The sequence below is a fragment of the Puntigrus tetrazona genome, chromosome 13 (genome assembly GCF_018831695.1).
Source record: "Puntigrus tetrazona isolate hp1 chromosome 13, ASM1883169v1, whole genome shotgun sequence".
NCBI classification, from domain to species: Eukaryota; Metazoa; Chordata; class Actinopteri; order Cypriniformes; family Cyprinidae; genus Puntigrus; species Puntigrus tetrazona.
The window spans coordinates 4,593,091-4,611,299 of record NC_056711.1 but is presented as its reverse complement, the minus strand read 5'-3'; the positions used below and the strand labels follow the sequence as shown (position 1 = coordinate 4,611,299).

The following is an 18,209-nucleotide window of genomic DNA, read 5'->3' as shown; positions in this document are numbered from 1 at the left end:
TGTTATTAAGTATTTTAATGATTTTAGCTGAGCGTATTTTGAGATAACATTTAAAAATTATTAATAAATGTAGGCTTAAATGTAGGCGCCGCACTTGTGAAGGCGCAGTACCGCCCCAGTCCTGAGGGCGGCAGTATAACACAAACGATCTCTACTTACTTGTTCGGAACACGACAGAAGGGGTTCTGACACAGTGGGCGGAGCTTTGTAGTTTATTAACTCAGAGTGTAGTCGTTTGTGCCGCAGTGTCGTGGCTTGCTTGGGAATGACAGAGGTGTGTAAAGAGGAGAGGGGTGCAGCGGAGAGCTGGAGGCTGTGCTCCGGCGCGGTGAGCGTGGAGATACTTTCCCTGGGCTGCGTGGTCCAGTCCATCAGGACCCCCGACCGACGCGGGCAGAGCGCGGATGTAGTGCTAGGATACGACGAAGCCGAAGGCAAGTTTCAGTCCAGGTGAAATCAGAGCTGGAAAGAGTCCACCTCACCTGAATGGCAGGTGTTTGCGACTGCTGTGTTGTTTAGAGACACCTGAAACGATCTCTTGACCTGACTGGATTTCCTGGCCAAATTGTAAGAATCAGCAGATTCGTCAATATCTCAGTTGCGCTTCTTGAACGGCAATTAGATAAGTAATAGAATAATTTTTTTTAAACTGAATACAAAAAAGTGTATTTAATTCATAGTCTTACACATTTTTTTGTCCATTTTAATTAAAGTGTTTTCCTTAAAATGAAAGTCCAAGTCACTTAGCAATATGTAATGCAGTATAGTCATCAGAATCTGATTATGAATGTTATACATCATATATTAGACAGCAGCTGTGCCAACTACAATAGAAATGCTGCTGGAAAAAAAGTCCTAACTTATCGTTGACCAATTTGTTTTTAAAACGTTTAGAAAGCAGGAGAGCTTATGTCCTTTATGAAATAGTGCTATTAATCCAAGACATGTGGAATGCCTGCATATTGAGGGAACTGTCTGGAGGATTGCATACGGTTTACTTGAGTCACAAACTTCTCATAACAGATGACAATAAACACAAGTGGTTCTCAGACAGATGACTTAAAATGATTTAAAATAAGACAAGGTTTAAAATGCACTAAACAACCGAAAAACAGTACAAATATTAGTAAAGTGTCTTCGTGAACAACTGAAGTCAAGCGAATTCACCGGTCAAAAAGAGAGGTGACATTAAAGAATATTCAGCAAACATTTAGCCTCTTGGGATCTTGACATTTATTTACAGAACAGGAGAGTCGGGCCTTTATTGTTGAGGTCAAAGGTTGAAAGCCAGTTGTAATCAGCTGAGCAGTATCTCTCTCTCTGTCTCTCTCTCTCTTTCAGTCTCGTCAGCTGCTACAACCTTTTCATGCATTTTAAAAAAATAAAATAAGGCCAAAAAAAAACTGATAATAAAATGATTACAACAACTCAATTAATATGTGTATTATAGCACTCACACATAACGTTTAATGTTATATATATATATATATATATATATATATATATATATATATATATATATTCTGCTCAGCATTTATTTGTACAAAAAAAAATACATGCCTGATTCAAGAAGGGGTCTAAAAAGTTAAATTGTGCTTTGTAGGTGTAGTGAAGTATATTTAAAAAAATTGTCTTAAAATATTTTAAAATAATAAAAAAAAGCACATTTTGCCTATATAATTTATTCAATGGTGGGGAAAAAGGAAAAATATATAAGGAAAAATGCAAAAGAAATTCAGCTTTTGGTGCAGTGTTTAATTTTGTTCGGCTTTGGCCAAGAATTTTAATTTCGGTGCATCCCTGCACTCTAGGCTATCTCTCAAACCCTCGCTACTTTGGAGCTGTGATAGGCCGGGTTGCAAACCGCATTGCCAAGGGCCGATTTGTGCTAGACCAGAAGGAATATAAACTGGCTATAAACAATGGACCCAATGCTCTGCATGGAGGACTAAAGGGCTTTGACAAGGTACATTCAAAATAAAAACCACCTCTATCTCTATCTTTTTCTCCAAACCGAGCTTTCACATCACATCACGTCAGTCAGACACGGCTTCTTTAAGGATGTTTGTGTCGTAGGCCGTGTGGAGCGCAGAGGCGGTGGATAACGGAGTGAAGCTGAGTCACAGCAGTCCAGATGGAGATGAGGGATATCCCGGGAGCCTAAAGGCCTCCGTCACCTACAGGCTGGAGAAGAACACACTGAGTGTGCTGTACCACGCACAGACGGACCGGACTACACCCGTCAACCTCACCAACCATTCATACTTCAACCTGGCTGGACAGGTACGGCCACAAGCAGTTTATAAAGCCGTCTGTTTTGATTCGTACCGTTTTGGGCGGGACTAACATCTGCGTATGACGTTAGTCACTCGGATCGATAACATAGCATAATCACAAATAACATCGCGAAGCTAAATGGCTAGTACGGCAAAACCATGTTAATGTGTGGTTACTCACTACTTGTGGCTAACTGTTGTATCTTTTAATTTATTTGCGTTAAAGCCATGTAATTGAGTCCAGAATTGAACGTGAGTAACCTGATAGTGATATTACAAAAGTCAGTCTTAGTTTAAGTGATCTGGCTCTTTATTTATTTTTTTACATAGCTATCAAAATACATCTAACGTGTGTGCGGCAAGAGCATCTACGGTAATTACTAGTCTGGTCCGAATAGGGCTTGCACTGCTTGGTTAAGGTCTGTATTCCTATCTTAATCCATTTTATTTGACGTCCCGCTTTCTGCAGGGGACGGCAGACATCTACGACCATGAGGTGACCATCTTAGCAGACTCGTACTTGCCTGTGGATGATACGATGATCCCCACAGGTATTTCATCACATTATTTCAGAAAATTAGATCTTTTAAACCTCTGTTAGTAACTGTCAAACATGGTTTTGTGCGGTTTCTTAAAATGGCCCTGTTGTGGGTTATGAAAGGTTTATATTTTTGGTTCGATTCAATGATTCAATGAATCGACTCTTTCTTTCGAGAGAGCCGTGTTACACACTGCATGAAACATCATGTTCAAAAATCCACAATTGAGGTTTTTAACTATGTACAGGGGAGGTGAAACCTGTGGAGAAGACCCCGTTTGACCTGAGAAAGCCTGTCCTTCTGGGCTCCAGACTGAAAGAGCTGCCCGGTCCAGGTTTTGATCACAACTTCTGTCTGTGTTCACCAGGCGATCCGCCACTTGAGCGGAAATGTGCTCGGTAACCCGCGTTATTTCAATTGGATTATAGAGCCCACGTGATTATATGTGCCTTAATATGTGCGCGTGTCGGTCTGTGTAGAGTGGTGCATCCTGGGACGGGTCGTGTCCTGGAGGTCAGCACTACACAGCCCGGGGTTCAGTTCTACACGTCCAACTTCCTGGATGGGACGCTGAAAGGAAAGGGTGGAGCCGCTTACTCAAAACACAGTGCCTTCTGCGTAGAGACCCAAAACTGGCCAGACGCCGTTAACCAGGTAAATGAATTAATTACAGGTTAATTCAGACAAAACGAATAGTGAAATGTACACAGTTGAAAAGTGTAAGGGCAGCTATTTTTAATACCGCTGTTCTGTTAAAACTGACAGTAAAGACAATCATAAGAAGTAACTTTCTGTTAATCAGAGAATTAATGTTTCTATTAAGTGTTTCTTGAGCAGTAAAGAATGTTAGAGCGATTTATGAAGACTGAAAATTCAGATTTGCATCAAAAAGTGATCAAATTCATTTTATGAAATAAATGGAGCTTTGGTATGTAAATTCATTCAACCCCCAAACTTTTGTACTGTAGTATACCTTACATATACAGACCGGATGTGTGTGTGTGTGTGTGTGTTGTGTGTGTGTGTGTGTGTGTGTGTGATGTTGTTGCATTACGAAAAAGTGAATGTTTCTGAATTAATGCGAGATTTGTTTCTTCTCAGCCTCATTTTCCTGATGCTCTGCTGAAGCCAGGAGAGACGTACACGCACGCAACACACTTCACATTCTCAGTGCTCTGAAATTACATCAGCATGTGAAGTTTACTTTTACAACTGAACATCTTTTCTACAGAACCAATACAATGTACTGCTTTTAAGACCACGACGCTTCTAGAAATTGCTCGTATTTTAGTAGGTGTATTTGTTCCCCCTACCATAAATCCTACACTAACACAATGACTACATAAAGTTCAAATTAGCATTAGTTTTTTTTTTTTTTTTTTTTTTGAGGTGAATACCAGGATAGCGTTATCAAAAGAAAATGCGGTCATGTAATGAAACGACTAGCACAAAATATATAAATGCTATGCAATCACATAATTATTTGGTAACTCGTACACCAAATATAAATAAACGTTTATTTAAAAAAATAAGAAATTCCATTATTTTTAACCCAGTTAATTAATTTATTTTTTAATACACTTGATAATGCATCCTTTGGCAAAAATAGCACTTTTTCATAGTAATTATGATAGAAGTTAGTAATTCCAAACAGTGTCACAATTCACACTCACGAATAGCTCATGCCTTACATTCAAGATTCATGCACATGCTGTCTTGTTTCTGTAATATTGCATTAAAGCAGTCCAATATGGACTGTGGGATTTAGGAAATGTTTGTGTGAAATCACACAAAGCCAAAGTACGTTTTCGGCATTTACTCTGTAAAAGAAAACGAAAATGTTTCAAGTGCCTTCCGCAAAGTTTTAACAAAATCACCTGCTGATGTTATAAGGCCGTTTTTGGGTGAACGTCCCGCTGCGTGAGACGCGTGTTGTGTATTGGGACGACCGTGTGCTACTGCGTGGAGATGAGCGACACTATGGTGTGTATGATGCGAGATCCTCGAGGACAGCCGATCAGATCCATGCTGGGATTTCTGATCTTCTCCTCCAAGAGCTGATCCAGCTCCCAGCGCAGCTCTTTCACCAGCTCGGCCACCTACACAAACACCGTCTGAAGTCAAACACCGCCGTAGCGTGATAATAATCGTCTTCTAGGACAAGTCTTTCACCTCATGAGACGCAGCGGCAAATCTGATCCAGCCGTCGTCCAGAGAGATGATGAACTCTCCACGCTGCAGCTCCACGCTCACTTTCCCGCCACCGAAAAGCACCATGGGATACACGCACACCATGCTACAGTCACGGATAAACACTCGACTGGTCTTCACTTTCTCATGGTACACAAGGTACGGGCTGTCGTAGTGTCGCACCTACACAGAGTCGAGGTTATATAACACACACAAACTGTTTTTCAGCAATGAATAGATGGTTTTTTGAGGATGTAAGACAGTTACAGAGAAGTTGACGGAGGAGGGGTGTATGTGGACGGCTCCGTCGCTCTTGGTCATGAAGCGCAGCTCCTCCGCTTTAGGCTGCATCTTCACAGCTCCTTTGCTAGTGAGCTTGTACTTCCCTTGAGGAGATCTCACCTAAACACAACATGGCGCGTTTTACGTACATTCGCACGAAACGTATTGCACACCAGTTTAGAGAAACTGACCTGGACTACGTTAGGGTAGAGGGCCGCGCACAACATGGCTGACATCAGCTTTGTGTTATCAGAGTTCAGGTTGGCCTGTGAGGGGCAGAAAAACAAAAGAACGCTTGTACATCTTGTATTGGTTTCACCCAAGAGTCTAAAACAACACATGCTTAAACTCACCACTGAGCTATTGGCATTTAGTCATTTAGCAGATGCTTTAATCCAAAATAAGGACAATGGAAGCAATCAAAATCAACAAAAGAGCAATGATATGCAAGCGCTATAACAAGTCTCAGCTTAATGTAGCATATATATATATATATATATATATATATATATAAAAATAATGACAATATATATTGACTACTGTAGCATTTATTTCATAATGGCTGCAGTCAGCTGTTTGGTTACCAACATTTCAAAATATGTATTTTTTTTTTTTGCATTTGAAAAACTCAGGTTTGAAACTTGAGGATGTGCACAAGGACATAATTTTCATTTTTGAGTGAATCTCCCTTTAAATCAGCCGATAACAAGATGACCTTTTCACATTTCTATGATCTTAAGTATATAAACTTGAATTTCTTTCAGTTCTGTAGCTTTTTTCCCCCAGCACTCAGGAATCATTGTTACCTCATAGCCTGTGGCCTCCAGTACCCCATCACTTCCTTTTGAGCTCATTTTTTCAATGACCCTGGCCTTCAGTCCATCCTTCACAAAGCCAATGTCAGAGAGAAGCTCTGCAAACTGCCTTTTAAGACATGCTATCTCCTGAGAGAACACACATAGAGAAGTGTTACACAAGAATACGGTATGCCTGAACGATTAATATCTACTCTCAGCCAATCGGAGTCCAGTCTCACCTGTAAGCCCCGGATCGAGAGGAAGTTCTCCCTGCAGTACTGATAACCAGCCTTAAATCCACTCTGTGCTGCGTTACACCAAGCCTAAACAAAACACACTTCAGTGCTTAATTACTCATTATGACTCTTAACACATTTTGTGCACATGAACTTGAATTATGAAAGAGCACACACCCAATAATGAACAAGGTTAATGAGTTATTATCAGAAATACATAATATTTTATAAATTGAATAACTTTTGGCTGATGTGATGAGATTTTTTTTATGACTGATCATGGAAATCTAATTAACAAAAAAACATTTCCTGATTGCATTGTCGATGGAAGATATAAATATTTCAGTATTTCCACATATTAAATTAGTATAATGTAAAATGACTTAATTTGAATAAAGCAATTTATCCTATTAATTATTATTATTAAACTGCATTATTAATTTACCATCAATATTTAAAAAAAAAAACTATAGTACTATACTAAACTATAATAAACTATACTAAGCTATAGAAGACCATTAAATATTACAAATCTATTTAGAAATTCAGGTCAGTGATATTTCATGTTTTTAATGTATTTGAAATAAGACTCTTAGGCTCACCATTTGCCTTATTCGATTAAAAAGATGCTGTAAAAACAGTAATATTTTAATATTACAAATTAAAATATTGTCATGCCACACAATACTTCAGAAATCGTTGTAATATGCAGATTTGCTGCTCAAGAAACATTCTTATCCTCATAATTGCAAATAGTTGTAGAAAGCGTTTGTTTTTTATGTATATTTTAAAATCGAAAAATTAACTGTTCCTGCAAAAATGTTCTTATTTACAAAATTTTATTTATCTATTGCTATGGATTTTTTAAAAATAGCAGGCTGTTGATTTTCACATAGGCCATATTTCTGATATTTAAGAATCTACATAATAATAATAATAATAATAAAAAAAGGTTCTTATAAAATACACAAAATCTCAAATCATAAATTATTCAACAAATTTGAACAAAATGAAGCAGCAAGTGGTGAAGGATGTGTATACTGTTATGAATTGTGGTCATAATACTGACCCTGTACGCCTGCATCAAGGCCAGATGGTCGCTGTTTGCCAGAGAGAACCCCAGCTTCTTCTCATTAGCTTCCTCTCGTTTATCCCAGGGAGACACCTGCGAGTAGGGCAGGATCTCAGGTAACATAGTACTGGAGTAATATCTTCCACGTGTGTCTGGGGACTTACGAATGGACTCTTGAAGGCCAGGCTGGCGGCTATGGTGAGGGCAGGGTCCAGGCAGCGGAAGATGGCTCCCAGCAGCATTAGTTTACCGATGCGGACGTCCACAGGCAGACAGGCCAAATGCCAGCCCAGCGGAGTCAGAGACTCCTCGTCCGTCAGGGCGCCCAGGGCACACAGGCGCTGTTTAGCGGCCTCCAGACTGCCCTCTACGGGCGGCTCAATAAGCTGAGAGAAAACGGACTCCAGAGAACGCTCCGCAAACACCTCCAACACCTTAACCCTGGGAGAGAAGAACAGAAATGGTCATGATCTAAACAAATACCATGAGGTTTGTTTGTGTTGAAAGAATAGTTCACACCAATTAAAATGTGCCAAAAAGAATTCCAAGGAGTAGATGACTTTGCTTCTTCATGGGAAATATAGCGTTACATCACTTGCTGAACAATGAAGTGAATGGGTGCCATCAGAATGAGCTCAAAAAAAAGAAAAAAGAAAATCAATCCCATTAATCCATGAGTAATCCACACCACTCCAGTCCATCAGTCTTGTGAAGTGAAAAGCTGCATGTTTGTAAGAATCAAATCCATCAAATGTTTTTTACATTCACACTTTGGCTAAAAGACAAGCCCACTGTCCATAATACTACTTTCTCCAGTAAAAACATTGTCTCGTCCAAATCAGGAAAGCAATATACACCGATCAAGCACTTTTAAAAGCGAAAACATTCTCAAACAAATATTTTGGTGGATTTGGATATAACAGTTGATGGACTTTGTCACCAGAGGAAGTGTTATTATGGATTACAGATTTTGGGAAGAGGTGATATTTTTCAGTTAAATAGATTTAATGATGAATTAAGTTTCTTTCAAACACAGCCTTTCACATCACAAGACATGAACTGATGGACTGCAGTGGTGTGGACTACTTGTGATGTTTTTAATCATCTGGTTGAGCTCTCATTCTGACGGCACCCATTCGCTGCAGAGGATCCATTAGCGACCAAGTGACGTAATGATACATTTCTACAAATCTGTTCTGATGAAGAAACAAACTCGCTGACATCCTAGGGTGCATTTTAGTACTTTTTCCGCAAAGAAAACTTTTGTGGTGAACTACTCCTTTATTTCGAGTTGTTTTAAGGTGGTATACCTTAGACAGAGCTGCTCCAGGGGAACTCTCTGGATCTCAGGCAGCTGCTGCTGGCTCAGGTGGTGCGTGAAGCGATGGCTCGTAAACAGATGGAAGCAGACGCCTGATGCCACACGACCGGCACGGCCTTTTCTCTGAAGTGCGTTTGCACGAGACACCCACACGTCCTCCAGACTCTCCATACTGCGACTGGCATCGTACCTAATACACGCACACAAACACGTGATAATGAATCAAAGCGCAAAGGATATTAACCAATGAAAATTAAAAACAATCTCAAACCTCTTCTCCTTCATCCGGCCAGAGTCTACGACATACACCACATCGTCAATAGTGACGGACGTTTCAGCGATGTTGGTGGAGATGATGATTTTGGTCACACCCTCAGCAGGGCGGGTAAAGACCGCCTGCTGCTCCTCATTGGACAGGGACGAGTGTAGAGGATACACTACACACCTAAACAAATATTACACACAATCATAAATATATATATCATCCTCTTTTTACATGCAAATCCGATTTTTAGCTGGAAATATACAATCTACCTGTTTGTTCTTCTGTTATTGAACATCCTGTTAGACTGCAGCTGCTCATATAATTGCTTTATTTCAGCAAGTCCTGGTAGGAAGACCAAAACAGCACCTGCACATTCACCAAAAAGAACAACAGCCAATCAATCAAGTTCTTTTAACGTTTCTAAGGCGTCTTTTGCAGGGGTTTATAAGTTAGCTCTTTACCTGGTGGGAAACTGTGCTCTCCATCAACAATCCACTCCAACAGACTCTCCACCAGGTCCATGTTGATTTTATCAAGATCCATAGCAGCCAGTGTTTTCACTACGGACTTTGAGTGATCTTGACAAAAGATGCACATAGATGTACACAGCTCAGGGTGTTTTGTCAAATCATACAGAGATTATTCAATAAGCAGATCGTACTTTGTACAACCACTAAAGACGGAAATGAGCACGAATACAGAAAAAGTATAATAAAGCATGCCTGCAAAAAAAGGTAATCAATAAAACATGCTAAAATGAGAGAATTCAAGTGTTTTTACTGGAATATCGGATGGTAAGATCCTGTTGGCTGAGCTGCTGATCGGGGATGGAGTCTTTTACCGAATCCTTTTTCATGAAAGACGTAAAGGACCAACTACCATCATCATCAAAATCCTCAACAGGAGCCCGTCCCTTCCCCGCTGAGCCACCCGGACCAGAGGGACGATTCTGCTTTGTGGAGCGCCGATATGGACTACCATCTTCAATTACATACCTTCAAAGCCAAAGGTAAAAACCAAATGTGTTTTTTGTGTGAACAATATATAACAATCATAGATGAAGCTATATGTATTTTATGTGAATACCTAGACTTAGCAATTGCGTCTTCAAGGAAGAACTGCTCCACTGGAAATGTTCGTCCTTCAGACAGGGAAAACCAAAAACGTGCAATGGATTAAAATATAAAGTTTTTAGATCTTTAAAGGTGCTCTAAGAGTAATCCATTCGTATGGTATATAGTACCTGGTATATGGATGCTAGGGCAGTTGTTGAAGTACTGTGAGAAGAGTTCAGCATTTAGAGTAGCACTCATCATAATTATTTTCAGATCCATCCTTTTTACAATCAGATCCTTCAGAACCAGTAACAGGAAGTCACTGTGAGACAAGAATCACATGATCATCAGACTCGTATAAGACCGTGTTTTCATGTGCACGTGTGCTTTCCACAAACCTCTCTTCTGTCCGTTCATGAACCTCATCCACGATCACATGAGTGATGCCACTGAGCTCAGAGTCACCCTCTAACCTGCGCAAGAGGACGCCGGTGGTGCAGAACATCAGCCTGGTGCTGGGAGACTAGATACAAGGAAGTATACACAGACATTAATACTTTTTTTATTTATTTTTTGACAAGGATGTATTAAATTTTCTATTGATTACTGTAGCAGTAATTCAACAAATGCTAATCAAATGATGACAAAAACTGTTACCCTGACGGTCTCCAGACGGATCTGGTAGCCTGTGGAGTGACCCAAGGCCTCTGCTCGTTCCTGGGCCACTCGGGACGCCACAGCGATGGCGGAGATGCGCCGCGGCTGAGTGCAAATAATGTTAGCCACTCTATCCGACCGTCCAGTCTGGAGGAAATGATCCAGGATAAACTGAGGAATCTGAGTGGTTTTGCCGCACCTGAGGTTGCATCAATTCAGATGTGAATAGATGTCAACTTCATCAAATTTAACCTAAAAAAAACTGGTTGAAATAGAAATGCTGCAGGTCTTACCCAGTCATCCCGCTGATGACCAGAACCTGGTTCTTATCCAAACTCTCCAGTATGGCCTCTCTTTCCTGCCACGCAGGCAGCTTCTGCCTCTGCTCCTGCATCGATGAATAGCGTCTCGACAACTGACAGAGAGAACACAAAGCAAACTAAAACAAAAATCGATTTCTATGCTCTCTAAGCTTTTTCTGTGTAACACAAAAAGTGAACATTTGAACAATACTCCAACTTCTCTCTTTCATAGAAGTGAAACGGTGCTGTCAGCTTCAAACTGATTCAAAAGGTTTGGTCACAAGACAAGGGGGAACTTATGTGAAGTTAACGTTTAAGTCATGTAACCTTGATGTAGTCCACTTATAATTGAACTCCAAAGGTCTGTTCATTTCTGAAGATTGTCTTGTGTTTGAATTCTAAACTTTTGTTGGTCACATTGCTTATTTTCTGCAATTATTTCAAAAGCCTGTATGAAACTCCAATTGTCTTTTTCTTGAGAGAAGCAGGGTGATGCTCACTTACAGGTTGGCCTACAAAAATGCATCGCCACTGCCATCATCAAGCTAACAGGAGCCTGCAACAGATGTGTTACCTGTTTCTTCTTGAACTCTCTGCAGAGCTTCTTGTTCTCTTGCAGTATTTGCTCAGTTTTGATCTCGACCTTCACCATCCTCTTCCTCAAGTTAACATAGCTCTCGTTTTCCACTGGGATGCATTGCTCTTCACCTTCATCATCAGCATCATCATCATCATCATCACCACCACCATCTTCTTGCTCACCATCAATGTCCTGTCTTAGGTATGACGCATCTGATTGAACACAAATATATTACAATGCTATTTGCAATATATATTTCAATTTGTACCTTCTGGGCGAAATATTCATTGAAATACAGTTTTGTTGTTCAATATCCAATCCCTCACCTTCCTTCGGTCTCACTCTGTGGTTTCTGCTCTCGGTGGTGCTGGTTGATTGATTTCTAACTGCTGTATTGGTCGTAATGTTGTTTTCTACAGTGCTCCTACTGCTCCGATTCCTGACCTGGGTGATGGTGGGCGGAGCCAGAACAGGGGGAGGAACACTGTATTTGTGATGGGCAGCTGACATCAGCTCTCTGGCAGGTCCATCCTCCTCCAGACAGGAAATGAGGGTGAAGACCACCGGCTCTCCTTTCTGCGCAGCACTGAGTGCCTGACCGAACAGGTGCTCTGTGACACTGAGGCGTCCCGCGCCTGAGAGCGATTCATCAGTGCTGCTGAAGGCCACGAACGGAGCTTGAAAAGGATATAAACTACCTGGTTGGAAACGAACCTCCAGCTGATAAACGGGAGCTTCTGTGCTGCTGAACCCTGGTTGACTCGCCTTACAAAATTCTCTGGTAGAGCTCGATTCAGGAGTCTGGTGCTTGAACCTGCAGCGGTTTCCATACCTACAACCTGCCCCCTTCAGGTAAAACTTACAAATCTGATTGGACCCCGACTGCTTTTTGCCATTCGCAGAGTCTGGTGTTTTGTACCGCTTTTCATCCAGCCACAGCAAATCCAGCTGGATGGCCCAAACGCGACTGCTGATGCGCTCGCAGAAGCGATCGCCGTAGATTGCGGTCAAAGCCAAGGCCTCTTCCTGTCGCAAAGCTACACATTCCTCCTGAGAAGGGAGGTCCGATGTTTGAGGGCCGAGGGAGCTGGAGCCAAAACGTTCTGTGAACATCTGGGATAGGAGGAGCTCTAATGTCGCCCCAACCTCACCACGTCCTCTTTCTTCTCCAGCCTCCAAAGCTTGTCGACAACGCTCACGATCAAAACCATACCTGCAACACAATGGGAAATAATGAGCTACTTCTACGTTATAATGAGTGATCAAATAGATTCAGTACTATTGTAGTTTGATAAATAAAAATTAACCCCATCTACCATCCAAGAATAAACCTGCGCATATTATGCTATAATGCACTGTGAAGATTTTGGATTTTTTTTTACAGAAAGAAGTAAAAATGCTACAGTATAAAATTTTTATAGGTTAAAATATGGTTATTAAAAAACCTACAGTGAACAAAAGTAAAAGCACCCTCACAAAAGTTGTTACACAACATTAACATTATTTTTTATATATGAAATAATAATTTTTCTAATCACTTTTGCTATCTGTAATGAACATTGCACCATGTTTGTCATATTTTCTCTGATTTAATTTTTTGCAGTTATTACATAGATACATACATATATTACAAACATAGAGTTATTTGTAGCAATAGCCAAAAATATGTTGTTTTTCATCATTAGGATATATATATCATATATATATATATATATATATATATATATATATATATATATATATATATATATATATATATATATATATATATTTTTTTTTTTTTTTTTTTTTTGTAAGTTTCCTAGTAAGTAAGTAAATATATATATATATATATATATATATATATATATATATATATATATATATATATATATATATATATATATATTAATTTTTGATAAGTAATATGTATTGCTATGACCTTAGCATGAATTTAGATTTTTGCACCCTCAGATTTGATCTCAGCCAATGTATAAATCTCTGTAATGGTTTTGTGGTCCAGGGTCACATATGATTAGATTTCATTTAAAAAGTTTAGGATGTTGTTCATTAGAATGATTTATTAACATGAAATATAAAGTTATGACACTGATATGACATCCTATAATATTTCACTGTAATATGTCACTGTATTTTTGGTGCATCTCTGGCAACCACATCTCTTGTATTTCTCTTGTAAACTGAACATATTTTTAACAGTGTACCATCACCACCAAAATCTTGAAAGATAAGCAATGATGCCTGCTTTAGTCAAAGCGTACCTGCAAAGTGTGCCCAGAGCAAACAGAGAGATCACCGGCTCTGGCTTCACGTGCTTCTCCTCAACAGAGTCGTCCATCCAGTCATCACTCTCGGCACATTCCACTCCATCATCGTGGGTTTGCCAGAACTGACCTTCCTCACGATGGTCCAGCTCATCATACTCCTCTTCCCCATCCTCCCCCTCCTCCTCTTCACCACCTTCATAGTCAGAGCCACTACATGACAAAAATACATTCTTAAACACTGAACAAACACAGTGAGAGTGCAACACAGGGGTTAAACCAAACATTCTGTCATTAACCTCACACTCTCAAGACCTTGTTCATCTTCAGAACACAAGGCAAGATATTTTTGAACAATCGATTCTGAAAGTTCTCTGACCCTCCCATAGACAGCAAGGATCCTTACAAGATCAAGGTTCCGAAAACGAAGCAAGGACGTTGTAAAAATAACCCACGTGACATGAACCTTTATTTTACGAAGCTACGAGAAAGCTTCTTGTGCGCAAAGAAAACAAAAACAACGACTTTATTCAACAATTCGTCTCCTCTGCATCACACAATAGCACCATTTTGGAAAGTATCCCATAAGTAAACAACGTATGCTGTTCTGTGTCTTTCCTGCTTCAAGTGACAAGGAGGAGACAAAAGGGTGAATAACGTTGTTTATTTATGTTTTCTTTGCACACAAAAGTATTCTTGTCGCTGTGGTTGAACAACTGACGTCACAGGGACTATTTTAACAATGTCCTTAGCATGTTTTGGGACCTTGACCTTGTTTGGATCCCTGCTGTCTATGGAGGATTTGATTTGAACATAATTTGTTTTGAACATGAGTTCACCTGTTTGGAGTCTGAAAGTCCTGGCTCTGAAGTTCCCGCAGCAGTTCTTTGACCTGCAGCTTGTTCTCCGACGTCATGTGTATCTTCTGCAGGGGCAGCTGCACTTGCTCGGGTCTGAACCTGGATCTCTTCTCCTCCTCATCATGTCTCCTGGCCGGCGCCTGAGATCTTCCTCTGCCGGTTCCTCCACGAGCCCCACGGACGCCTCTTGAACCTCTAGATGAAGGAGGCTTGAATGACCGACTGGGACCCAAATCCAGGCTGAAATCATCTCCATCATCCCAACATCCACTAGCTGCTTTCTTGTTTCCTCCACCACCCCCACCTCCACCTCCTCCTCCTCCACCTCCTCCTCTGGGTTTATTGAACCGTCCTCCACCCCGATTGGGTTTGCTTCTCCTCTTTCCACTCATTAGGTCAGCTCTCTTTTAGTGCATTTCCTTTCAGTTAAAGCATATGTGTGTTAAAACACTTGTCCTGAAAATCATAATTGCATCAAGCTAATATAATCATTTCATATATATTACTGATATAACTGATATCACATACATACACACACACACACACACACACACACACATATATACATACATACATACATATATGTGTATATATATATATATATATATATATATATATATATATATATATATATATATATATATATATATATATGTATGTATGTATGTATGTATGTGCTCATTTATATTTAATGTCTGGCATTGTATTTGTAAGAGCTATAAGCATAAATCAACCATTTAAATATAGAAACAGCAACCAGACATGAGGTAGAGCGTGTTTTACATACATAAGTATAGTATATGCTGTAAGTACAGATAATTAAGAGAATTAAGAAAAACAGCTCACAAATCATACCTATCATCCGGCCGATACTGAAGTCAATGTGAAGTTTCATGAATCTCTTGCTGTACAGTTACAGCTACTTTTGTATCAGTAGATTGCAAGCGGCAACAGGAAACATGATGCATTTTTCAAAATAAAAGTCTGGCGTGGAACAAAATAAAAGCGTAAGATCTGGCGAACAGTTTGGGGTTTTATTATATTTAATGATTTTATTTTATTATATATCACAAAATATATATATATATATATATATATATATATATATATATATATATATATATATATATATATATATATATATATATATATATATATATATATAGCTTCAAGCTGTATCACAAGTCAGGTTTCTAAAAGGCCATCAGCGCAAAAACAATAAAACACCAATAAACAGGCTCAGTGGTCTATAAAATAATTAAACCTCATAACAAATGAGAACAGGGAATTAAGAATCTTGTTTAAGCTGGTTTTCCATGTCCTAATGCTGGCAAACACAGCCTGCTCCATCTGAGTGCACTATTTGAAACGGTCCAATTACACTAGATAGACAGCTTAGAACAGACTCTCACACAGGTTGCCGAGTTCACAAAATGAACCCTTTTGGGTCCAGCAAGTCATTAGTCCTTTCTGAGTATTCTGGGTGTTTTGTTCTCTGAGCTGTTTCTGAGTATCACACATGTTAAAAAGCGAAAATGTGCAGTTTATACTAAAAGACATTTAGCCCCAGCAACTTATCAGACCTATTAAAGTTTCTGTGTATAGTGGTTTTCTTTATTTAGGGATACTCCAAAAGAAACGGTGGTGAACATTAAGAGCTAGCCCAGTAAGACACCTCAGTGGTACAAAACACATAGCACAAGTGGACTGCCTGTTTAAAAAACAAACAATAGTTATAGTAACTTACACGAAATCTGCTTAGATTTATACTTAAAAATAAGGTATTATCATGCTAAAATGTAAGGAGCATTAATCTAAGCAATGTTTCAGATATGACAATCCAGGTTTGCATAGAGTAACAGGGAAATTGTGGTTAGTGTTTTTGGTTAGAGGAGGTGTACCCTGAATGAATTAATCTTCAGTCTGACCGCACTAAAGATCATGCATTTCTCTGCTGAAGGGAAAGGATGGGAAGAGTTTTAAACTTGAACAAGGCCTAAGGTAATCTTCATATGGACAGATGGGGGAGCTAGCCGACCAGTGGAGGGTGATTATAGTCTGGCCAGGTTGAGATTTTATGTAGATTTAAATTGGGTGGTGGTAGGACAAGATAAAAGGTTTTAAAGGTAAGAGGCTGTTCTGCACTATTTGGCACACATAGAGGGCTGTTATCAGGTGTAAATAGAAGACAGGACGTTAGTTTTAGTTCACTGCAGATTACAACCAGGGTTGACTACAGCTAAAACTATACAAAACACTTACTTACTTATAATTTAACTGAAATAAAACATTAAAACATTTTATTTTAGCCGCTAGCATTTATTGTTCTCTTTAACCCGATGTAAAACAATTAAAACTGAAATTAAAAAAAACAAATAAAAACTATATAAACTAGTGCTGTCGGAATTAGATGCATCCAAAGTAAAAGTTTTCATTTACATAATATGCATAATGTATGTGTGCTGTGTACATTTATTATGTAACTACACACATTTATACTGAATAGCTATTTAAGAAAAACATGCTCTTTACACATTTTAAATATTTATATATTATCAGTTATATGAATATAACTACCTGCATGGAAATAACTTGGGACATATATATATAAATATATATATTTATTTGTGGGACATATATATATATATACAATAAATATACAGAATATACACACATATATTATGTAAACAAAAGCTTTTATTTTAAATGCGTTCGACAGCACTAATATTATATTTTTTTTTACAAATTTTAAATAAAAGCATAACAAAATGACCAAAACCTTAACTTTAAAACTGAAAATATAAAAATAAAACATACTTAAGATTTGCGCTATATAGATATATATATATATATATATATATATATATATATATATATATATATATATATATATATATATATAATAATTGCATACAGATACTGGTATCACAGAATTCTTGGAAAATAAAGCTTTTCAGCCTATAGTCTTTAACAGGAATAGGAATAAATAGATGGCAAGACCGTGTCAGCATTGTGTGGGAATGCATTGTGAACGATGATCAACAGTGAGGATAGCGGAGGTGGCGAGGGCGAGTCGAAAGACAAGGTCAAAAGTACAGGTCTGGGAAGTGCTGATTCTGGAACGGAAGTCTTGGCCGATTTACCATACGTCAGAAAAGTAAGAGAAAAGCGCGAGGAATGTCCAAAGGCCTTCAGCGTACTTTATTCCTTCCATTTCCTTCATTCTGAACACTAGACTCGGTTTGAGTGTATTAACTGAGGGCATGATGGATGACCAGGTGATATCTGCAGACATGCCGAAAGCAGTGGGAGCTTCCAGGCTCCAAAACTTTCTGCTGAAGTTGACGAAGGATAGTTTAGGGAAGAGGAGGCAAATAGGGTGCCAGAGAGAGGGGATACTGTCCGTCTGTGTCTGTTCTTTAAAGCGGACAGCTGCTTATGTAACAACCACAAGACAAAATGGGAAGGGAGCCATTTTCTCATACATTTAGACAAATGGTGTAGTTTATGTTA

The 18,209-nt window shown here is 39.1% G+C and overlaps 2 protein-coding genes across 2 annotated transcripts; one reads left to right on the top strand and one right to left on the bottom strand.

The window, feature by feature from the left end:
* Window positions 1–191: 191 nt before the first annotated feature.
* galm (galactose mutarotase) lies at window positions 192–4,076 on the top strand. Its single transcript, XM_043255642.1, has 7 exons — window positions 192–434; window positions 1,812–1,966; window positions 2,077–2,283; window positions 2,746–2,827; window positions 3,063–3,213; window positions 3,295–3,469; window positions 3,917–4,076. The coding sequence occupies exons 1-7, from the start codon at window positions 266–268 to the stop codon at window positions 3,992–3,994; spliced, it is 1,017 nt and encodes a 338-aa protein (XP_043111577.1). The 5' UTR covers window positions 192–265; the 3' UTR covers window positions 3,995–4,076.
* Window positions 4,077–4,210: 134 nt separating this feature from the next.
* Window positions 4,211–15,652, bottom strand: dhx57 (DEAH (Asp-Glu-Ala-Asp/His) box polypeptide 57). The gene is made up of 23 exons (XM_043255631.1): window positions 15,552–15,652; window positions 14,676–15,115; window positions 13,834–14,049; window positions 11,899–12,785; window positions 11,567–11,784; window positions 10,984–11,105; window positions 10,691–10,889; window positions 10,432–10,556; window positions 10,222–10,355; window positions 10,065–10,119; window positions 9,759–9,973; window positions 9,440–9,556; window positions 9,248–9,344; window positions 8,985–9,158; window positions 8,703–8,903; window positions 7,557–7,833; window positions 7,390–7,485; window positions 6,324–6,407; window positions 6,094–6,231; window positions 5,479–5,553; window positions 5,273–5,407; window positions 4,988–5,188; window positions 4,211–4,914 (listed from the first exon to the last, which is right to left on the bottom strand). The coding sequence occupies exons 2-23, from the start codon at window positions 15,086–15,088 to the stop codon at window positions 4,771–4,773; spliced, it is 4,323 nt and encodes a 1,440-aa protein (XP_043111566.1). The 5' UTR covers window positions 15,089–15,115; window positions 15,552–15,652; the 3' UTR covers window positions 4,211–4,770.
* Window positions 15,653–18,209: the final 2,557 nt, after the last annotated feature.